Source organism: Eubalaena glacialis, chromosome 14 (genome assembly GCF_028564815.1).
Source record: "Eubalaena glacialis isolate mEubGla1 chromosome 14, mEubGla1.1.hap2.+ XY, whole genome shotgun sequence".
Taxonomy (NCBI): domain Eukaryota; kingdom Metazoa; phylum Chordata; class Mammalia; order Artiodactyla; family Balaenidae; genus Eubalaena; species Eubalaena glacialis.
In genome coordinates this window covers 61799154-61826220 of record NC_083729.1, presented here as the reverse complement: position 1 = coordinate 61826220, position 27067 = coordinate 61799154, and the positions used below count along the sequence as shown (strand labels likewise).

General features: G+C 36.4%; 1 protein-coding gene across 4 annotated transcripts in view; it reads right to left on the bottom strand.

The window, feature by feature from the left end:
* Window positions 1–13472: 13472 nt before the first annotated feature.
* The window catches only part of ZNF638 (zinc finger protein 638), a 76827-nt gene continuing 63232 nt past the window's right edge, over window positions 13473–27067 (bottom strand). For 2 of the 4 annotated variants that reach the window (XM_061210568.1, XM_061210565.1), the window contains 7 exons: window positions 22986–24207; window positions 22335–22400; window positions 19527–20481; window positions 18609–18713; window positions 16155–16256; window positions 15295–15413; window positions 13473–13791 (listed from right to left, as the gene is read on the bottom strand). In XM_061210568.1, coding sequence (XP_061066551.1) covers window positions 13726–13791; window positions 15295–15413; window positions 16155–16256; window positions 18609–18713; window positions 19527–20481; window positions 22335–22400; window positions 22986–24207 — 2635 coding nt within the window. In that variant the 3' untranslated portion in view covers window positions 13473–13725. Of the gene's footprint in view, window positions 13792–15294; window positions 15414–15552; window positions 15726–16154; window positions 16257–18608; window positions 18714–19526; window positions 20482–22334; window positions 22401–22985; window positions 24208–27067 lie in introns of those variants that run through there. The other 2 variants (XM_061210566.1, XM_061210567.1) reach the window with 2 other exon arrangements.

The window sequence follows — 27067 nt, the reverse complement described above, 5'->3', positions numbered from 1 at the left end:
TTTATTGAAAGGTATACTACCCTTCAGCTCATGGAATGTATTGTAATTTAACTCCAGCAGTGTTGTTACCTGTAAAAAGTTCAGCATCTGGCAAATCCCCTCCTCCTATGTTTACACAGGATTCAGATATTTCCTGCCTCTCCTCTACCTTCAACCTCTGTTCTTATTGTCACTGGGTCTCCATTTAGGTTAGCAATCATTAAAGGTACAAGGTATTAAAAACTGATTATCCCATGGGTATGAATCTGCCTACATATATAACAAATATATTACAAAATTAACAAAGAAAGGTTACTTATGTCAGGAAGGGAAGCAACAGAATGGAGACAGAAGCTAGGCTTCTTTGTCCTATAAGTGTGACTTTAGAAGCATGTAAAATGTTTTACGTAACGCAAAATTAAATTGAAAAAGGTAACCCTTAAAAATCAAAAATGAAATGAAACGAACCTCAATGTTAATCTAGATGGCAGCATAACTGTTAAAGAACTATTCCAAGTGACTTGAAAGCCCTATAATTTGAATGTATATCCTTACTAGGATATACCCTAAAGGCAAAACAAAAGCAAAGGTAGAAAAAAATTTTTTTAATGTTTATTGGAGTATAGTTGATTCACAATGTTGTGTTAGTTTCAGGTGTACAGCAAAGTGAATCAGTTATATATGTACATATATCCACTCTTTTTTAGACTCCTTCCCCATATAATCCATTACAGAGTATTGAGTAGAGTTCCCTGTGCTATACAGTAGGCCCTTATTAGTTATCTATTTTACATACAGTAGTGTGTATACGTCAATCCCAGTCTCCCAATTTATCCCTCCTCCCCCTTATTTCCTGTTAACTGTAAGTTTTCCACATCTGTAACTCTGTTTTGTAGATAAGTTCATTTGTACCTTTTTAGATTCCACATATAAGCAATATCTTATGTGTCTTTTTGTGTCTTACTTCATTCAGTATGACAATCTCTAGGTCCATCCATGTTGCTGCAAATGGCATTATTTCATTCTTTTTTTTATGGCTGAGTAATATTCCATTGTATATATATATACCACATCTTCTTTATCCATTCCTCTGCTGATGGACATTTACGTTGCTTCCATGTCCTGGCTACTGTAAATAGTGCTGCAATGAACACTGGGGTACACGTATCCTTTCGAATTATAGTTTTCTCTGGATATATGCCCAGGAGTGGGACTGCTGGATCATACGGTAGCTCTATTTTTAGTTTTTTAAGGAACCTCCATACTGTTCTCCACAGTGCCTGCACCAATTTACATTCCCACCAACAGTGTGGGAGGGTTCCCTTTTCTCCACACCCTCTCCAGCATTTACTGTTTGTAAGATTCTTTGATGATGACCATTCTGATGGGTGTGAGGTGATATACTTCATTGTAGTTTTGATTTGCATTTCTCTAATAATTAGTGATGTTGAGCATCCTTTCATGTGCTTTTTGGCCATCTGTATGTCTTCTTTGGAGAAATGTCTATTTAGGTCTTCTGCCCATTTTTGGATTGGGTTGCTTGTTTTTTTGATATTGAGCTGCATGAGCTGTTTGTGTATTTTGGAGATTAATCCCTTGTCGGTTCCTTTGTTTGCAAATATTTTCTCCCATTCTGAGGGTTGTCTTTTCGTTTTGCTTATGGTTTCCTTTGGTGTGCAAAAGCTTTCAAGTTTAAAATTTTCTGTTTTTAATAATCACATTGTTGGTTATGGTCTTGGTATTGTTATTCTGATGTCCTTGAGAATGAGATTTCCTGACATAGGACAAAGAAGATCTAGACTTAAGATAAAAGACCTAAATAAAAACTTGTTAAGTCCGAATTTGAACCAGAAGAATCAGTATGATCATGATGCATTTTATCTTAAAAACAAAACATATACTTCCAAGTTCCAGCCACTGAAGAGCAATAACCAAACAGAAGCAATGAACACCCTAAGTAGACACTGTTCCTTAAGGAAACAGCTGACTTCAGATTTGGGGCAGGAGGTATACAAGATGAGCCTGCAACATCTTCATATACAGATAGGAAGGAACCTATTAAAATTAGTTGTGTCATGTTAAAAGGAATGAGGAGTCAAATCAGAAAGGCCAAAAATGGAACAATTGAGTATCAACAGGCTGATACTGCAAAGGTTTGTAACATCAAATATGTTAAAATTCATGAATTCAAATTAATATTTAAATAAAAAGAATTTATCACGATCAGTGAATGCCAATAAAACAACTTATTTTTTTGGGGAAAAAGGTAAATAAAGGAAAAGCATCAAATATGTATCATGTCTTTTTTACATAAACCATACCCACTGAGTAACCAAACAGCAGATGAGGGGAAGTTCTCTTTTCAGACAAGTATCCTAGTTTATACAGGAAGAAATACAGAATTATAATATCAATGTTTCACAATCCCTAGTGACCAAGTGCATCAAAGCTCTAAGCATCAACTGCTACCAAAATCCCAAAGAAAACAGGTATTTCGTGCCTCCTGATCAGGAAGACCACACACCGTCTGAAGCAGTCTTGCCAAAAAGAAAGAAAATTCTGATCAAGGTTCTGTATTCAACTATCAATTTAGAAGAGGAATATATTAGAATTCCACTGTATAGTTGCAGTCAACAAAATCCAGGCTGTGTGAAACCCTTCAGCAGTGCTTCTCAAACTATGTGATGGATCAGTTTATTTTTCACCCCCTAATTTCCAATCTATCACAGACTAATACTTGTAAATATTTTTTAAAAAATAAAAAATGCAAAAACATGCAAGCCCAATTTTTAAAATTATTAGATTCAACACACAGTCTCTGTCAAATGGCGATGAAGTTTCTAAACACTTTCAATTTCTGTACTAGTACCAGACAGTTCGTGGACTGGCACTAGATCCAAAGACCACATTTTGAGTAGCATGGCTTTGCAGAACTGAGTATCTCGTTTCTTCATTAAATAAATTACCAGAAGAGAGTCTATATATTAAAAATAATTTAAAAGACCTACCAAGCCAGTAACAATGTATGGATCTTATTTTGATCTTGATGCAAACATAGTAAAAGAAAACAAAAATCATTTATGAGAGAGTAGAAAATCTGAACTGGATTTTTATTTATTTATTTATTTTGGCTGCACTGGGTCTTCGTTGCTGCGTGCGGGCTTTCTCTAGTTGTGGCGTGGCGAGCGGGGGCTACTCTTCATTGCGGTGCACGGGCTTCTCATTGTGGTGGCTTCTCTTGTTGCAGAGCACGGGCTCTAGGCGCGCGGGCGTCAATAGTTGCGGCACGCGGGCTCAGTAGTTGTGGCTTGTGGGCTCTAGAGCGCAGGCTCAGTAGTTGTGGTGCACAGGCTTAGTTGCTCCGCGGCATGTGGCATCTTCCCAGACCACTGCTTGAACCCGCGTACCCTGCATTGGCAGGCGGATTCTTAACCACTGCACCACCAGGAAAGTCCCTGGATTTTTATTTAAATAAGGAATATTTTTAATGATATTATTGGTTATTTTAAGAAGAATCCTTATCTTTTAGAAATACATAATGACCCTCAGAATGGGAGAAAATATTTGCAAATGAAGCAACTGACAAAGGATTAATCTCCAAGATTTACAAGCAGCTCATGCAGCTCAATAACAAAAAACAAACAACCCAATCCAAAAATGGGCAGAAGACCTAAATAGACCTTTCTCCAAAGAAGATATACAGATTGCCAACAGACACATGAAAGAATGCTCAACATCATTAATCATTAGAGAAATGCAAATCAAAACTACAATGAGGTATCATCTCACACCGGTCAGAATGGCCATCATCAAAAAATCTAGAAACAATAAATGCTGGAGAGGGTGTGGAGAAAAGGGAACACTCTTGCACTGTTGGTAGGAATGTAAATTGATACAGCCACTATGGAGAACAGTATGGAGGTTCCTTAAAAAACTAAAAATAGAACTACCATACAACCCAGCAATCCCACTACTGGGCATATACCCTGAGAAAACCATAGTTCAAAAAGAGTCATGTACCAAAATGTTCATTGCAGCTCTGTTTACAATAGCCAGGACATGGAAGCAACCTAGGTGTCCATCATCGGATGAATGGATAAAGAAGATGGGGCACATACATACAATGGAATATTACTCAGCCATAAAAAGAAATGAAATGGAGGTATTTGTAATGAGGTGGATGGAGTTAGAGTCTGTCATACAGAGTGAAGTAAGTCAGAAAGAGAAAAAGAAATACAGTATGCTAACACATATATATGGAATCTAAGGAAAAAAAAAAAAAAAGGTCATGAAGAACCTAGTGGCAAGACGGGAATAAAGACACAGACCTACTAGAGAATGGACTTGAGGATATGGGGAGGGGGAGGGGTGAGATGTGACAGGGTGAGAGAGTGTCATGGACATATATACACTACCAAATGTAAAATACATAGCTAGTGGGAAGCAGCCGCATAGCACAGGGAGATCAGCTCGGTGCTTTGTGACCACCTAGAGGGGTGGGATAGGGAGGGTGGGAGGGAGGGAGATGCAAGAGGGAAGAGATATGGGAACATATGTGTATGTATAACTGATTCACTTTGTTATAAAGCAGAAACTAACACACCATTGTAAAGCAATTATACTTCAATAAAGATGTTTAAAAAAAAATACATAATGAAACATTTATGGGTAAAATGACATGCTGAGATTTACTTTAAAATAATATGAGAAGTGAAAAAAGTAAATATATAAAATGATAACTGCATTGATAATTAAACTAGATAATTAGTATATATAAATTACCCTATTCTTTTTCAAATGCTTGATATTTTCTACAATCAAATAATAAAATATTAAAATAAAAATTTATTTTAAAACCTGACTCTCAACACATTTTTTTTCTTTTTAAAGAATTCAGAAGGAGCAGTTTTGGAGAGGCAAACCTCCACAGCATTCTATGCCAGAAAGGGTAAAAGAATCTAAATACCTTTATAGAGGTGTTGAACACAACCTTTTCTTGCTTTGGTGTCTAGATAATGATAGAAACTATGCTGAAATGATAAAAGTATGCTGCGATCCAATTATATACCTTAACCAACTAGTAAGCAGAAACTGCTATGTAAATGACATCCCATATGTGTAGTGTGAATAAAGGGAGGGAGGTATTTCAAGGTTTTCTGGAAAAGTCTAGAACACTTCTAAGATTATATGCAAAAAAGGTATGTTTATTTAAAAAAACAAAACAAAACAAACCTAAAAATCTTTTGTATTTGGAGCTCTAAGATAAAAATTTCCAGTCTTAAGTGCAAGCAGCAGCAGAGAGGAACATTATTTACTACATATAGTGAACCATCAACACGTGTCACTAGGATAAAACACACAAATCACCTCTACTATACTTTTATGCTTTAGCAGTTCCTTTTATTTTAATTTAGAATCCCAACGTCCAGATAACTAATTTGAAGGAAATAAAGAGTTTCACATTTAAATTCTTAAGATTAGGGAGTTCCCAGGTGGTCTAGTGGTTAGGATTCGGTGCTTTCACTGCCGTGGTTTGGGTTCAATCCCTGGTTGGGGAACTGAGATCCCACAAGCCATGCGGTGTGGCCAAAAATAAATAAAAATAAATTCTTAAGATTAAACACCAAGGTTGATCCAGCCAAGATTAAAGAAGTTCCTAATTTCTCTGGTTTTAAAAGCTTCAGAAGCAGCCCCAGGAAAAGATTCTCTAAGAGTCTTATTTACTCTACTGGTGTGTTTTTTTGGGGGGCGGGGGGTGGCGGGCTGCACCGCACAGCTTGTGGGATCTCAGTTCCCAGATGAGGGATTGAACCCGGGCCTTAGCAGTGAAAGTGCCAAATTCTAACCACTAGACCATCATGGAACTCCCCTACTCTGCCACCTTAACTTGCCAGCACCTTATACTCCAACCTTTTAATAGCTCTTCTCCCTCTTAGTACCTCATTCACCTATATGGTTTTAATTACAACAGACCCTTGGCATTCACAAGCCATCCCTCTCCCCACCCCATTCCTTACTCTGTGGCGCGTAGTATTTTATCATTTTGCTCAGGCTGTGGCTAAGTGCGAACTCAGTGTGCAGTGAGCTTGGTGAGCAACAACAAAAAGATGTTGTGTTCTTCACTCCACTCTTGCTGACTGTGAGCTAACTCTTGTGCTGTGATGGGAGTAAGAGATCTAAAAAAGTAGTTGTTTTTTGTTTCCCTCCATTCACCCTCTATTGTTAATTGGTGCATTCTAATCTAAAGAGATAAAGAATCAGATACTAAAAATTCTAAGTCAGTAGGCTTATGTCTGAAGCATGGCCTCATCTAAAACTTTACAGTACAGGGCTGTGTCCAGCACCTAACAATCCAGTGAATTATTTTTTTGTACCTTTACAACTCCCCACAAACATATTAAATAATAATTCAAGTGGTTTAAAAAGCAATTCTTGTGGTCTACAGAAAGTAAAGGCTACTTTGTCTTTGTAGTTTCAAGTTAATGTTAAATGACTTGGGATTAACCAAGATGGCGGAGTAGAAGGACGTGCTCTCACTCCCTCTTGCGAGAGCACCAGAATCACAACTGGCTGCTGGACAATCATCGACAGGAAGACACTGGACTTCACCAAGGAGGATACCCCACGTCCAAGGACAGAGGAGAAGCCACAGTGAGATGGTAGGAGGGGTGCAATCAGAGTAAAATCAAATCCCATAACTGTTGGGTGGGTGACTCACAGACTGGCGAGCACTTATACCACAGAAGTCCACCCACTGGAGTGAACGTTCTGAGCCCCACGTCAGGCTTCCCAACCTGGGGGTCCGGCAACGGGAGGAGGAATTCATAGAGAATCAGACTTTGAAGCCTAGTGGGAATTGATTGCAGGACTTCGACAGGACTGGGGGAAACAGAGACCCCACTCTTGGAGGGCGCACACAAAATAGTTTGTGCATCGGGACCCAGGGGAAGGAGCAGTGACCCTGGGGGAGACTGAACCAGACATAACTGCTGGTGTTGGGGGGTCTCCTGCAGAGGCGGGGGCTGGCTCTGTTTCACCGTGGGGACAAGGACACTGGCAGCGGAGGTTCTGGGAAGTACTCCTTGGCGTGAGCCCTCCCAGAGTCTGCCATTAGCCCCACCAAAGAGCCCGGGTAGGCTCCAGTGTTGGGTTGCCTCAGGCAAAACAACCAACAGGGAGGGAACCCAGCCCCACCCATCAACAGTCAAGTGGATTAAAGTTTTACGGAGCTCTGACCGCCACAGCAACAGTCAGCTCTACCCACCTCCAGATCCTCCCATCAAGCCTCTGAGATAGCCTCAACCACCAGAGGGCAGACAGCAGAAGCAAGAAAAACTACAGTCCTGCAGCCGGTGGAACAGAAACCACATTTACAGAAAGATAGACAAGATGAAAAGGCAGAGGGCTATATACCAGATGAAGGAACAAGAAAAAAACCCAGAAAAACAATTAAATGAAGTGGAGATAGGCAACCTTCCAGAAAAAGAATTCAGAATAATGATAGTGAAGATGATCCAGGACCTTGGAATAAGAATGGAGGCAAAGATTGAGAAGATGCAAGAAATGATTAACAAAGACCTAGAAGAATTAAAGAACAAACAAACAGAGATGACCAATAAAATAACTGAAATGAAAACTACACTAGAAGGAATCAATAGTAGAATAACTGAGGCAGAAGAACGGATAAGTGACCTGGAAGACAGAATGGTGGAATTCACTGCTGCAGAACAGACTAAAGAAAAAAGAATGAAAAGAAATGAAGACAGCCTAAGAGACCTCTGGGACAACATTAAACGCAACAACATTCGCATTACAGGGGTCCCAGAAGGAGAAGAGAGAGAGAAAGGACCAGAGAAAATATTTGAAGAGATTATAGTCGAAAACTTCCCTAACATGGGAAAGGAAATAGCCACCCAAGTCCAGGAAGCGCAGAGAGTCCCATACAGGATAAATCCAAGGAGAAGCACGCCGAGACACATAGTAATCAAAGTGGCAAAAATTAAAGACAAAGAAAAATTATTGAAAGCAACAAGGGAAAAACGACAAATAACATACAAGGGAACTCCCATAAGGTTAACAGCTGATTTCTCAGCAGAAACTCTACAAGCCAGAAGGGAGTGGCATGATATACTTAAAGTGATGAAAGGGAAGAACCTACAACCAAGATTACTCTACCCGGCAAGGATCTCATTTAGATTTGATGGAGAAATCAAAAGGTTTACAGACAAGCAAAAGCTAAGAGAATTCAGCACCACCAAACCAGCTCTACAACAAATGTTAAAGGAACTTCTCTAAGTGGGAAACACAAGAGAAGAAAAGGACCTACAAAAACAAACCCAAAACAATTAAGAAAATGGTCATAGGAACATACATATCGATAATTACCTTAAACGTGAATGGATTAAATGCTCCAGCCAAAAGACACAGGCTTGCTGAATGGATACAAAAACAAGACCCATATATATGTTGTCTACAAGAGACCCACTTTAGACCTAGGGACACATACAGACTGAAAGTGAGGGGATGGAAAAAGATATTCCATGCAAATGGAAATCAAAAGAAAGCTGGAGTAGCTATACTCATATCAGATAAAATAGACTTTAAAATAAAGAATGTTACAAGAGACAAGGAAGGACACTACATAATGATCAAGGGATCAATCCAAGAAGAAGATATAACAATTATAAATATATATGCACCCAACATAGGAGCACCTCATTACATAAGGCAACTGCTAACAGCTATAAAAGAGGAAATTGACAGTAACACAATAATAGTGGGGGACTTTAACACTTCACTTACACCAATGGACAGATCATCCAAAATGAAAATAAATAAGGAAACAGAAGCTTTAAATGACACAATAGACCAGATAGATTTAATTGATATTTATAGGACATTCCATCCAAAAACAGAAGATTACACGTTCTTCTCAAGTGCGCATGGAACATTCTCCAGGATAGATCACATCTTGGGTCACAAATCAAGCCTCAGTAAATTTAAGAAAATTGAAATCATATCAAGCATCTTTTCTGACCACAACACTATGAGATTAGAAATGAATTACAGGGGAAAAAACGTAAAAAATACAAACACATGGAAGCTAAACAATACGTTACTAAATAACCAAGAGATCACTGAAGAAATCAAAGAGGAAATCAAAAAATACCTAGAGACAAATGACAATGAAAACACGACAACCCAAAACCTATGGGATGCAGCAAAAGCAGTTCTAAGAGGGAAGTTTATAGCTATACAAGCCTACCTAAAGAAACAAGAAAAATCTCAAGTAAACAATCTAACCTTACACCTAAAGAAACTAGAGAAAGAAGAACAAACAAAACCTAAAGTTAGCAGAAGGAAAGAAATCATAAAGATCAGAGCAGAAATAAATGAAATAGAAACAAAGAAAACAATAGCAAAGATCAATAAAACTAAAAGCTGGTTCTTTGAGAAGATAAACAAAATTGATAAGCCATTAGCCAGACTCATCAAGAAAAAGAGGGAGAGGACTCAAATCAATAAAATCAGAAATGAAAAAGGAGAAGTTACAACAGACACCGCAGAAATACAAAGCATCCTAAGAGACTACTACAAGCAACTTTATGCCAATAAAATGGACAACCTGGAAGAAATGGAAAAATTCTTAGAAAGGTATAACCTTCCAAGACTGAACCAGGAAGAAGCAGAAAATATGAACAGACCAATCACAAGTAATGAAATTGAAACTGTGATTAAAAATCTTCCAACAAACAAAAGTCCAGGACCAGATGGCTTCACAGGTGAATTCTATCAAACATTTAGAGAAGAGCTAACACCTATCCTTCTCAAACTCTTCCAAAAAATTGCAGAGGAAGGAACACTCCCAAACTCATTCTATGAGGCCACCATCACCCTGATACCAAAACCAGACAAAGACACTACAAAAAAAGAAAATTACAGACCAATATCACTGATGAATATAGATGCAAAAATCCTCAACAAAATACTAGCAAACAGAATCCAACAACACATTAAAAGGATCATACACCACGATCAAGTGGGATTTATCCCAGGGATGCAAGGATTCTTCAATATACGCAAATCAATCAATGTGATACACCATATTAACAAATTGAAGAAGAAAAACCATATGATCATCTCAATAGATGCAGAAAAAGCTTTTGACAAAATTCAACACCCATTTATGATAAAAACTCTCCAGAAAGTGGGCACAGAGGCAACCTACCTCAACATAATAAAGGCCATATATGACAAACCCACAGCAAACATCATTCTCAACGGTGAAAAACTGAAAGCATTTCCTCTAAGATCAGGAACGAGACAAGGATGTCCACTGTCACCACTATTATTCAACATAGTTTTGGAAGTCCTAGCCACGGCAATCAGAGAAGAAAAAGAAATAAAAGGAATACAAATTGGAAAAGAAGAAGTAAAACTGTCACTGTTTGCAGATGACATGATACTATACATAGAGTATCCTAAAACTGCCACCAGAAAACTGCTAGAGCTAATTAATGAATATGGTAAAGTTGCAGGATACAAAATTAATGTACAGAAATCTCTTGCATTCCTATACACTAATGATGAAAAATCTGAAAGAGAAATTATGGAAACACTCCCATTTACCATTGAAACAAAAAGAATAAAATATCTAGGAATAAACCTACCTAGGGAGACAAAAGACCTGTATGCAGAAAACTATAAGACACTGATGAAAGAAATTAAAGATGATACCAACAGATGGAGAGATATACCATGTTCTTGGATTGGAAGAATCAACATTGTGAAAATGACTATACTACCCAAAGCAATCTACAGATTCAATGCAATCCCTATCAAATTACCAATGGCATTTTTTATGGAGCTAGAACAAATCATCTCAAAATTTGTATGGAGACACAAAAGACCCCGAATAGCCAAAGCAATCTTGAGGGAAAAAAACGGAGCTGGAGGAATCAGACTCCCTGACTTCAGACTATACTACAAAGCTACAGTAATCAAGACAATATGGTACTGGCACAAAAACAGAAACATAGATCAATGGAACAAGATAGAAAGCCCAGAGATAAACCCACGCACCTATGGTCAACTAATCTATGACAAAGGAGGCAAAGATATACAATGGAGAAAAGACAGTCTCTTCAATAAGTGGTGCTGGGAAAACTGGACAGCTACATGTAAAAGAATGAAATTAGAATACTCCCTAACACCATACACAAAAATAAACTCAAAATGGATTAGAGACCTAAATGTAAGACTGGACACTATAAAACTCTTAGAGGAAAACATAGGAAGAACACTCTGTGACATACATCACAGCAAGATCTTTTTTGATCCACCTCCTAGAGTAATGGATATAAAAACAAAAATAAACAAATGGGACCTAATGAAACTTCAAAGCTTTTGCACAGCAAAGAAAACCATAAACAAGACGAAAAGACAACCCTCAGAATGGGAGAAAATATTTTTAAACGAATCAACGGACAAAGGATTAATCTCCAAAATATATAAACAGCTCATTCAGCTCAATATTAAAGAAACAAACACCCCAATCCAAAAATGGGGAGAAGACCTAAATAGACATTTCTCCAAAGAAGACATACAGATGGCCACGAAGCACATGAAAAGATGCTCAACATCACTAATTATTAGAGAAATGCAAATCGAAACTACAATGAGGTATCACCTCACACCAGTTAGAATGGGCATCATCAGAAAATCTACAAACAACAAATGCTGGAGAGGGTGTGGAGAAAAGGGAACACTCTTGCACTGTTGGTGGGAATGTAAATTGATACAGCCACTATGGAGAACAATATGGAGGTTCCTTAAAAAACTAAAAATAGAATTACCATAAGACCCAGCAATCCCACTACTGGGCATATACCCAGAGAAAACCGTAATTCAAAAAGACACATGCACCCGAATGTTCATTGCAGCACTATTTACAATAGCCAGGTCATGGAAGCAACCTAAATGCCCATCAACAGACGAATGGATAAAGAAGTTGTGGTACATATATACAATGGAATATTACTCAGCCATAAAAAGGAACGAAACTGAGTCATTTGTTGAGACGTGGATGGATCTAGAGACTGTCATACAGAGTGAAGTAAGTCAGAAAGAGAAAAACAAATATCGTATATTAACGCATGTATGTGGAACCTAGAAAAATGGTACAGATGAGCCGGTTTGCAGGGCAGAAGTTGAGACACAGATGTAGAGAACAGACATATGGACACCAAGGGGGGAAAACTGCGGTGGGGTGGGGATGGTGGTGTGAATTGGGCGATTGGGATTGACATGTATACACTGATGTGTATAAAATTGATGACTAGTAAGAACCTGCAGTATAAACAAACAAACAAAACTAATACTAAACTTTCATTGGGTTATTTGTATGGAAATATGTTAATATAAATGTTTCAGACATTACATGAAATTTCTAAAAATCTTATATGTTCTGGTATAATGTTATAAGTCATAATCCTAGTTATTACTTTAAAATGTATATCTCAGAAATAACTAATTTTCTTGTCAACTGCATTATTATGAACTTTCATCAAATCTTTAACCGTGGTCATTTTTAAGCCTTTTGTCATTTACAGACAGTTCTGGGTGTACTCTGATGCTTTTGTAAATATGTTCCTATAAAAGGGTTTCATCTTCAGGAAATTCATGGAAAAGACTCCGACAAGTACAGGTTTCTGGTACCGGACTGTACTGCTGAACTGAATGAATAAGCATTTTCAGAACTCTAATGAAAAACTGATGAGCTCATAAAAGTGCTAACAAAAGATCAAGATGAAAAAAAAAAAATTAAATACATGGGACTGAGTGAACTGATGAGGATGAGTATAATTTTTGTGACTTTCTGTTTGAATTTAAAAAAAGAAAAAATCCCACAAGGACTCAGAGGCAAAGAATATACAAATCAATTTTCACTGCAAAGTAAAGGAGCTGTTACAGTGGAGGATTACTGGACAGAATGTCAATATTATGACATAGTATGAGTGTGTTTCATGTTTGGTAATTGCAATCATTGTTGCTTTTGTTGTGGTCATCCATGTACAATGCTTGGTGTCAGTCTATTATCTCTTGTAAAAATAAAATACAGTGTGTGTGTGAAAAAAAAAAAAAAAAAAATGTTAAATGACTTGCTAGGAGCTACCTTAAATGGGTCCTGGCAAAAATAGCAGATGTTACCAGACGCAGGAAAAATATCTTTCTAACCCATTAAAAAAGTCAAGCAAGGTTTTACTCAAACCTACCTGAGCCAAACATGCTGTAATTGAATTTTAACCAGAAAAATTGAGAGTTTTAAGAAATCTTTGACCTGTACCAGTTGAAGCAAAGCCAAACACTGTCATGCCTATGACTTCCAGTAACACAAGAAGAATCACCAAACATCCCAAGTCTCAGTGGTTGTAGAGAAGCCTGTCTGCAGAGGCTAGCAAGTCTTTAATAAATCAGCCACAAACACAACATGGTATTTTAAATATACAGTAGGAACATTTATTTAAACACTTCTAAAAGATATTTCTCCATGCCTGATGATTTGATATAAAAATCAAACCCATCATACTTTCCCCTTCAGTCTCTCTACATCAAGGGCAATCAGAAATTTGTACAACATGAATATTTGCTTCTGAAACAAAAATTACAAATTAAGTGATAACAAAAATACACAAATCAACTGGACCCTAAACGAATTTCTAATGATTTTTTTCCCCTTTCCCCCAATCACCTAGAGCTTCTTTCTTCAGCCTCATTCTGCTCCTTTTCCTTTCTTTGCTTGGCCATGAACTTCTGTTAAAAGCAATTCATAATATAAAATATTTATTAGATGTCGCTTTGCTGTGTTACAAACGTGTCTAATATATTTCATTGTATTTACAATTTAAAGAGCTTGATCCTACAGAATAAAGATTAGAAACACAGTGCATTACATTAACATTCCTTCCTTCCATTCGTGAATCATCTGATATTTATGATATACTTATGCATTATCTTGATGCTGGGGGACTCAGTGGTCAACAAGATAGATAAGGCCCCTTACCTCATGGAGCTGACATTCTAGTGGGGGAAGAGAAACAATAAAAGAATAAACAAGATAATTTAGGGGGTGGTGGTTAAGTATCATAAAGGAAAGAAAGACTGTAAAGTAAATGAGATTGACTGTTTTTTGGGGTGGGAGGAGTGTTCTACTTTAGCTAGGTCTTTCTTTGTCAAAGGCCTTTCAGGGAAGCTGTTATTTGAGTCGAGACCTAAAAGATGAGGAAGAACCAGCTATACAAGGGGGGTTGGGAGAGGGCAAAGGAACAGCAATATAAAGGTGCAAAGGCAGCCAAGGGGCCTTTCACGTACGAAAAAAAAGAGAGCCAAAAAAGCTGAAACAGAGTGAGCAATAATAGTGAGGTCAGAGAAGTAGAAAAAAAATCAGATCACGTAGGGCCTTACAGACCCACAATAAGAAGTTGGGATATTATTCCAAGTGTAATATGAAGGCAGTGGAAGATTTCAAGTGGAAAAGTGGCATGTTAAGAGCATAGGTAGCACAGCACAATGTTTAAGGGCATAAGCTTAGAATAAAACAAAGGTAGGTTCAAATCCTAAATCTGCCACTAACTAGCTATGTGATCTTGGGGATCAGGTACTCTTCAATCCTGTTTCCTCATCTTCAAAATTGGAACTGATAGCATCTACCTCATAAAATTGATTGGGGGACTGAATAAGCTTCCAGCAAATAACAGCTCAATGAATGTTAGATGAGTGTCTGTGCCACAAATTCAATACAGAGGATATATAAAGCAACTCTCAAACATTCAGGAGGAATCAGAACCACTGTTTCAACTATGGCTAATGATGATTCTCTAGAGTTCTAATCTAAATGTGTCCCCAAGACATGTACAACTAAAAAAAGGGGTGGTAGTAGTGAGGAAATGGATTAAATAAAGTTAAGTGGATTCTTTGGCTAGACAAGTCTGAAACTTTAACATGTTATGTGTCCATGACTCTGCAAGAGGGCATCAGAATATACAGTTTCCCACACTTTAATGGAGTGTCACATGGGACTAGTGATATGCAAAATCTACTCTGGCAAACACTGCCAGAGGAAAAGGAATAAAAACTAAGAGTTACTGGCAAGATACAGTGAAGGACATGAATAGTACTTTGAACTTAAGAGGAATAAACAAACCTTAAAAAGTTCTTCCAAAAGGAAAGAATGTACATTTTGTGTGGACACTTCAGTAGTTTGACTATAATACCACCACCTGAAGATTTGATGAGTTAAAAATTAAAAATATCTACCTCTGTATTTTGCTTATGACGTGTACTCCTGCAGTGATTTGTCATTGCTTTTTCACCTGAGTAGAAGAGGGAACAAATTGGACAGAAGAATCCAGCCTTCGGTACAAGAAAGTCTAAATCTAGAGGATAGGAAGAGAGAGGGGGAAGAGGAAGGAAAAAAATTAACGATGATTTATCTAGAGCTGTGTTAATTTATCTAAACATGATAAACATACTAAGCACAGTATACACTTATATACAAACATAATACACACTGTTATGTATCTAGGGATCAAGAGCAATTAAGCCTCTAATCACAAAACCGAAGTCTTTATTTTTAAACAAATTCTGTAATATTCCAGAGCCTCCAGGAATGGCACGCAACTCCTTCAGAATAGCAGTTCACTGGGAAAGAATCTGGTAGTCTTTGAAATAAACCTCTTAGGAATCCACTGTTAAAATAAAACAGGGAGAAGAGGCAAAATGATAGTCAACTGTCTGCTTGAGGAATACACTGGGTAAACAAATAAGGTGCCCCTTAGCTCATCTGAGCTGGCCATGAACAAAGTTTGCTAGCTAAGCTTTTCCAGCATGTCCTACTCAACTGGAATTTCTGCCTGGGCAAGTATAACTCAATTCTTACCAGAGCAACAAAGAAAGTACATATCCCAGACTTCAAGAGTGCAATAAAAATATCTTTGCCAGGTAAAAACACAGCTTAATAAACTGTTCTCAGAAATGCCAGTGTGCAAAGCTTGGTAATTTCCACTCTAATCATCTAAGCAAGGTCACTGCATTACTCATCTAAACAACAGAACACTTATTACGGTTCTGAATTTTTATTTCACATGGATAAGGAAAAAATGTCATTTTTACTTTACCTTCAGGGACATCAGGTGCCACTGATTTCCCCAAAGAAGAGTCCTCAATCTTCTTGCGTTTTCGTTCTGGTTCTGAATCCATTAATCCAGATTCTTCATCAACTAAACTCATTAAATTTTTCAAGGAAAAAAAAAAAAGTTATTCAAAATAGATTTATAGATTTTATACTAAGTGATGTTATCTGAAGCTAACATCAGATAATCTCTGCCTTCAAAGATTAATCTATGAAAAAAAGAGATTAATTTATGGATCATCTAAGTAAACCTTTCTTAGTTAATCCCACCGGACTATTCTTCCAAGAGTCTTTATATAAGGAATAAATGGGTAAATCTGTTCAACCTTATTAAATAGATTTAAGGATATGGGACTAAAGCTTAGCAGCATATTTTATTTACACATTGTTAAGGAAAAAATTTAAAAGGTAATGGAAGAAGTTCAAGTTCTATATTACTGGCAAGAGTTAACGTGTGTATGCAAAAGTGCTGGGGTGGGAGAAGAGTGTGGATTGAGGGGAAAAGGACACGAGCAGAGAATAATTCTGCTGCCCTGTATTGAAAACCCTTCCAACCAAGAAAAACAAAACCTAAACTGATGGACTGAGACCCTTGTTAGACTGAATCACAAGTGAAACTACAAACATTCAAACCCAGCAAAGTGAATTAACATGTAAGAAGCACTCAATGTTATCAGCAAAATGTCTAACAGGATCTTGGGGGAAGACAAAAACAAAAACTGGTTCCAAGCAATTCTGGTTACCCTCAGTAGCTGAAATACCTAACTGTTGTAAAGCACTGGACAAATCTCTCTCACATATATATCATTCATTTAGCTTTTATCTCGTGTGAGACAGGCAGGTCAAATCATTATTATCCCTATTTCTTCACAGATGGAGAAAGCAAAACCGAAAGAGGTAAGAAACTGATTATGTCCAAGGATGCATAGCCAGTAAGTGACAGAGACTTGTGACTTCAAGTTCAGTGCTCTCCCCATGTAACTGGGCTACTCTTTACCAAATCTGAGGGGATGGCTAGAAACTATGAAATCGTTATTTACTGTTCTCTCACTCCTTGCATTTTACCAGTCATCAAGTCCCAAAGAGTCGATTGAAAAGTCTGTCTCGCTTTTCTTGACTTGATGCTTAAAACAGCCTCCAGTGTCTTGCTACAACCCTCAACAGAGTAATACTTTCTCAAACACATTTGCTGCTACCACTCCAAAGGCACCTTTATCTAATAATAACAACAATAATACATATTATATATAATTACATAATCATTTAAAAGATTAAACAAATATTTTAAGTTTAAAATTATTAAAAAAATGACTTTTTCTTAAGCTAGGTTCTTTCATCAAATATATTGTCTATTAATGAAAAAAATGGTTACAAAAGCAGTAAAGAAATGATTCTTTCTCTATTCTTCTGTTGAGATGAGGCAGTTCTAAGCAAGCTGGTAGCTGAAGTTGCCCTATCACAACAGAAATCCCGAGGGGGGAAAGCCCTCATGAAATTATGCTAGAAGCATTTGTCAGTTAGTAAAAACACTGACTATGGCTTGGTATCAAGGAGAGGTTAATGGAGAAGAATAGACAAAGGAGGAGTACCCACTTAGCCAAGGGAGAGAGCATCAAGAAAGAGTACATAATCAACAGTAACAAATGATGCAGAGAAGTCAAATAAGACTAAATTAAGAAGAAAAAAACTTAATCCAGTATGACAAGCAGAAGGGTTTTAGGTTTTTATTACACCTGGTTAGGAAATGGGAAAGGAAGGAGGCCTAAATAAATTGTGGAGCAGCACTGAGGACCCAGCTGAGAGCTAGGTCAATGAGATTCGACTGAATCACAGTTGGTAGTTTTTCCTTAGAGAACATAGGATACAAAAGCAGGAGGGCAATGAGGGTGCTGTTTTCAAAGAGAATGGTACAAGGGATTTAGGATTTTGCTATGAATATATGGACACAATGACAAATACTTGTTAAGTAACTGGAGTATTCTAGACACTGTTCCCTATTTGTTTCAACATAAATTGTACTGTTATTAAGACATCTTATTTAATTCATTGGCTGTCTGCTTGGCAGCATCCACAAAGCAAGGGATCTGGTACACAAATAAAAGCTAGTTAATAAATAATTTTTACTTGATGCTGCAACATGGTCAGAATAACCTTTCGTGGATCATTTCCACAAAAATTTGTCACATTCTATTATAACAGGATCACATATTATTCTCTATTATCCCATTCCATTATGTTCCATTATCTCTATAATTGCAAAGATAAAAATCTTTATCCAGATCTAATCATTAATGGGCTGCCTTTCCTCACTCCCTCAACTCCCATCCCTGCTCTGTTGACTCTTTTTCTACTTTTCTTCTTAGACAGTAGATCTTTGGAACTTTAACCACCTCCTCATATTGTGTTACTCTCTCCCCCACTTCTATCAATCCTGCTTTACCTTCACTAATTTGGAAGGCCTCTTCATCTTTTGCTGGTTCTGCCGTAACAGCTTTTTCTGATGGTGGCGTTTTCCCAATTCTAACTCTCTTGGCTGGCACTTTAGCTTTAAAGAGAAAGTCTAATTTATTGCTACAGTAACAGTGTTTAAATTGCTTTTAGCTCTGAATAACAACTTTAACACCTTTTTTGCAAACAAGATAGATATTACTCAAATTTGGGAAGGAAACCTATTTCTAATATAAAATAGGAGAATTCTGTTTTTAAAAATTCAGCACTAGTCTAAGCATTCTCCTTTCATTTTCCCATTTATCCTGATCAAAACTCCACCTTCCCACCTGCTTTTCTCAAGGAGCCTACCCACATTTTTCTGTTTTGTTCAAGACTGTGGGACCTTTCTAGTATTTTTTATTCTTAGTTTGGTTAAATTTTTCAAGATTTTTGTATTCGAAATTATTTTGATCTCCCTAAAGTACTGAAAGTGAGCTGACCTATTATTCTATACCATCAAAATATTACTTAAAAGTGAAATGGTACCTTCACAAATTTTCCCCAATGCCAAGTCTAAGCAAAAACTAGGAGGCAGGCTGGTATAAACAGCCTTCTACTTATCAAAAGCTGTATTTTCTCAATAATACAAACATATCATTTTCATTCCAATTCTAATCTGGGTATTCTAGTTTGCTTTCTGGTTTTGTTATCTTTTCTTGAGATACAGTAACTTGGGGCAGGGTCTGAACTAAGAGAAATTAGTGAAACTTGAACATATTTCTTTGGAAAATATCACTTGGCCATAACTATCTGTTGGCTTCTTATGTCAATACACAGTGAAATTATTGGTAATGTTGTAACATATATTTTAAAAAATTTTAAATGTAGTCCCCTCATAAAACAAAAGCTACCACTTCTGAGTATCTACCTGCTAAGTGTCTTTCAATCATGGTTTTCAGATCTTCTTCCATAACATTCTCATTTATTGGACCCACTTGGGACAAAGCTTCAAGTTTTGTCTTCTTTGTGTCCACAGCTCTCTTTCTTCTATCCCCTCTTTTATCGGTGGGATGGTCATGTTTGCTTTGTGTTAATTCAACTTTTAAATCATTGTCTCCATCTTCCTCCTCTCCAACTTCATCAACAGTAACAAAATTAAGCTCTTCTTTAAGGTTGTTAAAATCTGCCAGAGAGTCTTCATCCTCTTCAGTTACTTCATCTAATGTCACTAAATGCAGATCACTGCTGTCATCCTGTATTTCATCTACAGTGACTAAAGCAGAAGGGTCTTCAGGCATGTGAGAAGAAATGAACCCAATGGAATCCCTTCCAGTATTTTCCTCATCTCCTTTAGTATTTAAAGCAGCAAAACTTATGTCTGCCGACTCATTTAAAGGTAGCTCTTCTACTTCTCCAATTTCATCCACAGTTACCAAGCGTTCCTGTTTGAGAAGATCTTGTTCTTCAGCCACTGACAGTACAGTAACATCTTTAGGTTCACTGTGGGAAATGCAATCATCTTGATCAATTAACTCATCTAATGTAAGAAGTGAATTTGAATTTTTTACCATTTCTTCCATATTTATTTCTTCTTCATCAATTACTTCATCCACAGTGACTAGAGCTTGTGCTAGATGTGCAGCTGCATCTTCTTCTTCCCCAATCTCATCCAACGTTACAAAAGATAATTCTCCCTCAACAACACGAGGAGCAGAGATTTTCCCCTTCTTCTTCTTCAAGTTAAGTTCAGAGGAAGGGGTATTTTTGAGAGCTTCTTTCCTTTTTCCCTTCAGTGGATTCTGTTTGGCTTGAAAAGGATTCACTTCTTCTATAACTTCATCCACAGTAACAAATTCATCCAAATTAAATGGAAATAAGGGTTCCTGTTGGAAAGGTAAAAAAACTCACAGAATTGTGAACAACTACTGATAACTGGCTAGGTTCCATACAGTCTCAATAAATGTGCATGACATACCTATCATTTGTGAGAATTTCAGTATAGAGATGTTTCCTAAAGCTGAAATTAGTTATTTTTCAAAGCCCCACAAACAAATCCAAAGAGTAAACAATGCCAAAGGTAAAATCCTAACAATAGCAATCTAATTCCACCTTTACGTAATTTCAGTAAGATTACAATTATTTCCTAAATGATGTGCGAATTGGAAATATGATGTACAAAAATACTACATTAAGAGCATTTATCAAACAATATAATATAAAGAATTTACCATTCCATATGTTAAATGATATCTAGCAAGTGTTTTGGAGACTTCATGGACTACTAAAAGCACCTCAAATGCAACTAGAAAGTTAATAGCTAACTAGATTGTTCCATCAATCGATTTATATACATAATACATATTTTAAGATATGTAATACTAAGATACAGGCACACTTTGCTTTATTGTACTTTGCAGATACTACTTTTTACAAATTGAAGATTTGTGGAAACCCTGTGATAAACAAGTCTATTGGCGCCATTTTTCCAACAGCACTTGATAACTTCATGTCTCTGTGTCACATTTCGGTAATTCTCACAATATGCAAACTTCTTCATAATTATTGTATTTGTTATGGTGATCTCTGGTCAGTGACCTTTGATGTTACTACTGCAAAAAGATTACGATTCACTGAAGACTCAGATGATGGTTAGCATTTTTTAGCAATAAGGTACTTAATTAAGGTATGCACATTTTTTTAAAGACACAATGCTACTGTACACTTAATAGAGTACAGTATAGTATAAACACAACTTTTACATGTACTGGGAAACCAAAAAATTTGTGTGACTCACTTTTATTGAGATATTTACTTTACTATTCTGGTCTGGAACAGAACTTGTAATATCTCTGAGGTATGCCTATATAAGATTTATATTTTGAGGAAGTTATACAGAAAATTTATTACTAAGACTTAATGACAAATATAACTGCACTTGAAAAAAAAATAGTATCTGTAATTTGAAAAATGGTGCCAATTACTAAAGAAAATAAATTCCTGGCAGGCCTCCTACACATTTAGTACACTATCAATGGTCAATTACTAGTAAATATAATAATGGCATTAGAATACATACCCAGTAAATTTAGGGCAGGAGGGGGAATCTGTAAGCAACTGTACTATCAATTTATTAAACCATGGAAGAACCATAATCCTTACTTCTGCTTCTTAAACTACTAACATTTCTCCTTGCCCTAATAAAACAGACCCAAATTTATGCCCTACCAGGGGAAAAAAGTAAAATAACTGAAAAAATATTCTATGAATAACAGAAATCTAAAATACCAAACAGCCAAATATAAATTGTAACATGTTTATTTGGCAGTAGAAGTCAGTACCAAGAAAGTAAATCTTAAAGCCCGTCTAGTTAGGTTAAATTGAGCGGTACCAAAAGGATAACAAAATGGAGAGGACTCAAGTCAAATGTCAACCTCCTTTACATAGATGATTTTATTCTGTGTTACAACCCCTTCCTACTGACGTGAGACTGGAGGTGTCCTCCTACTCTAATCCCCTTTCCATCCCTGTGTAACTTTTTGCCCCACACCAAGAACTATTTAGCCTAGCTCAAGGTCAGAAAATGAACTGGTGGTGGGGTCAAAAATATACTATCTCATTCCTGTCCCTTGCTCTATATCAAACTAATTATTACAGGAGAGACACAAGTTACAAGGTGGACGAACTCTTTTATGGAATGATGGAATAGATGGGTCTGTGTTAGTAGATTGTTTCTTACCTCTTTGGGTTTGGAACTTCTACCAGTGGTGCTTTTAGGAGTCTTAGTGTTTTGCCCAGTCAAAGTCTGAAACATTAAATAAGAAATACAGAAAAACAGAATTTACAACTAGGTTATTAATGTTCTTTAAAACACAAAAAGAATTCAAAAAGCAAATATTACCCAAACACATTCAATTATACAAATATTTAACAGGTATACCAAGCTAAGTCAACAATCATTTAACAGTATAAGCATCATCTCCATAAGTTGTAGTTAAATTCAGTTTTACTGTCTAAGTTGGGCCATCAGTAAGCTGATAAAGGAAGCTTCAATTTAAAAGAGAAAACGGTTTCCCATTTCAGAAGCTAAATCACCTCAGGAGATTCAATGCAGAATTTTTTTTTTTTTAAATGCAAAGTTTTATTTCTGACCATATTTTATCCAAATAATGCTTTCACACCTGTTAATAAATTACAGACTTGAGCTTATTATTCTAAGTGTCTACTGGCTTAAATCAATGGAGTCATTTAAGAAAGGGAAAAGGGAGCTTGGGGGCGAAGGGAGTGAGGAGATGAAAGCATAAAACAAGATTACATCTCCTACTCCTTAGCTACAACAGAGAGCTAATCACTTCAAAGATTCTCTGAACACTCTTCCTACCCTCCTCACCTTATTGTTGCTGTCATCCCGTTTCATGACGGAAGGTTTAGCCTCTGTTTCCTGAGACTGTTTTGTAATATCCCTGTAATCCAGTTTAGAATCTTTGCCTTGCAGGGCTGAGATCCTTCCACTGCCTCCTCTGGTAACACTGCTCTGAGTGGGTTTCAATTTACTGCTGTTTTCAGCCAAGCCTGATCTGGCACTTGTAGGTTTAAGGAGACCCAATTCCTTGGCTGACAGTTTCTTTTCAGCATTTATTTGATCTCTGAGTACAGATTTTAGAAAACTTTTCTGGTTTTCAGATTTTGAAGCTGTAGCTTTTGCCTTTAGAGAAGAGACCATACCAGCCTTGATGCTTGATTTACTGCTAGATGCATTTGATGCAGGCAGCATACTAATTTTACTAGTTTCATCAGACTTATTGGCCTGAACCACTCCTTTATTTGGGCATGCCTTGGTCACTGAGTTTTCTGCAGGCTTTTCTTTCATTGCAGCCACAATCTTTTCCAACTTCTCTGCAACCATCTTATCATCATTCTTTTCAGCCTTCTCTATTCGTATTTGCAGATCCATTCTGGTTTCCTTGGTATTTAATTCATTCTCCTCCTTTTCATCCATATTACTTTTTGCAGAAATTCCCTTTGTGCTCACTGCCTGCTCATCCCCAGTGGAAATTCCAGGTACTAAGGCCACAACACAAGTAGATGGTACTATTTCTGAAACAGTTTCATGTTTGTCTACTTCAGCTACAGCTTCTATCATAGACTGTGTAATTGCAGAAAAGAAATCTTCTGCTTCAGATGGAGAGTCTTCTAGAATTCCTTTGATGTTCCTTTCTTCTATAAATGCACTATCAGATGTTAATTCTGTTTCAGGGTTAATAATTTCTGCCTCTTCCTTCTCAAAGTCACTGGTATACACCTGCTGATTTAAAACAGACTGCTCTCCATTTTCAGTGAATAAGTCAATACGGGCTGGAGTGGATGCTACAAGAGGAATTTCCACTTTGACCTCCTCTCCTTGAGTTTCAACTTCAAATGTTTCAATAGCAAAGTCAGAGACACATAGTGCTTTTTCTGGTTCTTCCTCACAAGGCTCTTCCTGTTGTATAAAAGTTTCTGTTTGAATGCTGGGAACAGATTCTTCTTTAACTTCACTAGGTTTAACGGACGGACTATCAGCTGCTCTTTGCACCTCACTTTCATCAACTGGACGGTTTTTCAAGTCAGGGCTAAAAGTATTTAAAAACAAAAAGAACACAAACAAAAACACAAACAAAAATCAAACTATGATGAGAATTCAACCATCATAAATAATCCTGTCGATGCTAATTGTTAAGACTTCCTGATACAACAGCAATAAGCACTGGGAAATCCAGCCAATCAGCATAATAATGGTTAAGAAGTTTTGATGTAAATATACAAATAACATAAAATTTTAAAATGATCCTCCATTGCACTAAAGATTTCTTTTTAGTTCAAAGGAAATTATGGCAATATTATGACCACTGATACGATCATTTTACTCATATAAGTTATAACCATTTTTTTTTCCTTCTGTGTCAAGTTTGCCCCTGATACCAGAAGGCTGAATGTGAATTTGAGACATCTCAAATTATTATTAGGTCTTATCTCCCCAATAGTGGTAACTGAAATAATAAAATATGTTTATGGTTCGTGAAACTAATGATCCATGCATTAAAATTTACAATTTTATAAGTGAGCCTTACCTAAAAGGAACAGAAACAGAAACTGATAGGCCACACTTATCTTAAACACGTCACCTCTTTCTTTTGGGTGTGAAACAGATTTGTTTTCAATTTCCCAAGAACTGTATTTATTAGTAATACTTAAAAGAAAACTTTCTTTGGAAATATCTTTTAAATACTCTGTTGGAGATTTAAAGTTAGAGGCAAAGCTGATACAATCACCTTAACATAAACATGTGTACTTATTATAAAGTATGTGCCTTTGGCTATATCACAAGAAGAAATTTGTTAAAAGAAATCCTTCCAGTTACAGAGGCTAATTTAAGATTCTAATACATAGCTTAAAATTTTAAGTAAAACTATTTAGAAGAAATGGAGAAAATACATGGCAAATATATGCAACTGATCTAATTCATCAAGGTCCTCCCAAATCCAACATAAAAATAAAAGTGTGCGATACAACTATTTTCACTGAGACAGAGACAGAATAAACTGTTTTTATATTAATGCTCCATGGATAAGAGATTATCCTGAATAGTAATAAGGAAAATCTTAGCTTCTGAAGACAACATCCAGCACTCTGTCAACACAATAATGTTTAACAAATACATCTGATTAATTACATTAGAAGGTACAGGTTGGAAAAAGACTCCAGAAAGTGATCCTGCCATATCAATATCTCAGTGTTGACTTTTTCCTCCTACTCTTCAAGGAAGGAGGGGATGAGACATCCCTTTTGATATGCTTCTCAAAGGGTGGCTATATACTCTTTAGTTACTGCAAGATGGTGTCCGTGTCCTGAGACATTAATAATATTTCAGAAGTTTGGAAAAAGTAAGTGCTACCACATCAGGGTCTAATCTTATGAGCCAATAAACTATTCCTCCCTCCTCCAAAGATGGTTAAGTTTAAACTTCCAGAGGAGAAAACTTTTCTAAGAGATCAGAGAAACACCTCTTGAAGAAAAGCCATTAAGGCAAAGAATTTGAGGAATTTATTTAAGTTAAAAAGTCAGTAACCATAGACCTTTATCAAATAATATTCTATTCAACTGTATAAGCTATCCTTTGTATGCTGAAAGGGTTTAAAGGTTTGTATTTGAAATGATTCACATCCCTTATATTAAAAAATACCAATGGCTGATTTTTGGTGTTCCAAATTCTTAGGAAAAGTAAAAAAAAAAACTTGTTGCCAAGCACAAATATGACAAAGAAAAAGTTGTGATATTCAGTTAAAGCAGTTATGTAAATATTTCTCAAGAAATAAGCTTTCATTTTTAAGTTACAAGACTCATTTCCAATAATGAACATTAAATTCAAACTCCTACCTCATTACAGAACTGCATATTAACCCTAAAGGCTTTACAAACTAGAGCTATACAAAAACACCAATTTACTGGGCTTTAGAAGGAGAACAATGGAGATTTTGATTCCTGGCTCTAGGATATAGCAAGTCCTCCCCCTTTACCACATTTAAAGTTTGTCAGTAAATTTAAAAAGCTGTTATCTTTTATACAAAATGAATCACTATGCAGTTTCACACTTGAAACAGACAGCATGAACCTACTTAGGAAAATGGCTTAATTCCGTATTTGTTCTTGTGTGCCAGTCTTTTAAAATTATAGTGCTTTCTTCATAGGATTTATTTTCCAAAAATTAGTATCTAGTTTTCTGGCTGATACGGTAAAAAGCTTCAGTGTTCATCAAGTTAGCTTGGAAAGTCAGTTTGAGATGTCAAATAAATGAAATTATTAACACCAGAGTATAAAAAAACAGTCTTTTAAAAGAACAAAGAAAACAAAATCATATTCTGGAAACTGGACCAAAAAAGGATTCCAGGAAGGCTGGGTTCAGGAAGAGGTATCTAATTTCCCACTCCCCTGTCCTACCCCATCCCTCCATAAAACCAGGGTTTCAAAATCTTCAGAGAAGGTATATAATAAAAGCTGGCCATGAGAACAAAGGTTAACACCATACCATATACTTTCTGAGAAACTTTAGACTGAGACATAACAGTGAAGATCAGTATTTATTTCAGAGGGCCACTGAGTACTGCCCAACATTATTAATAAACTGGTGAACATTTCCTCTTGCACCCTTATTTGGGGCCTTAATCATATGATAAATAAATAATGTTCACATGGGGGTTAGTTAAAACAGGGAAAATGTAGAATTTTATTAAATTATTAATATATCCATGTGAGATTTCTTTTAAAAAGGAAACAAATACTTTACATTAACTATGAACAAGAGGATCATATTAACGAATTAGCATCCACAAGTGCTTAAAAAAAAAAAAAAAATACAAGGACCAGTATTTTCTCAGGATCAGCTTACTCCAATAAAGAAATGTGAAGTATTCAGCCACATTCCATGTCTTTTTT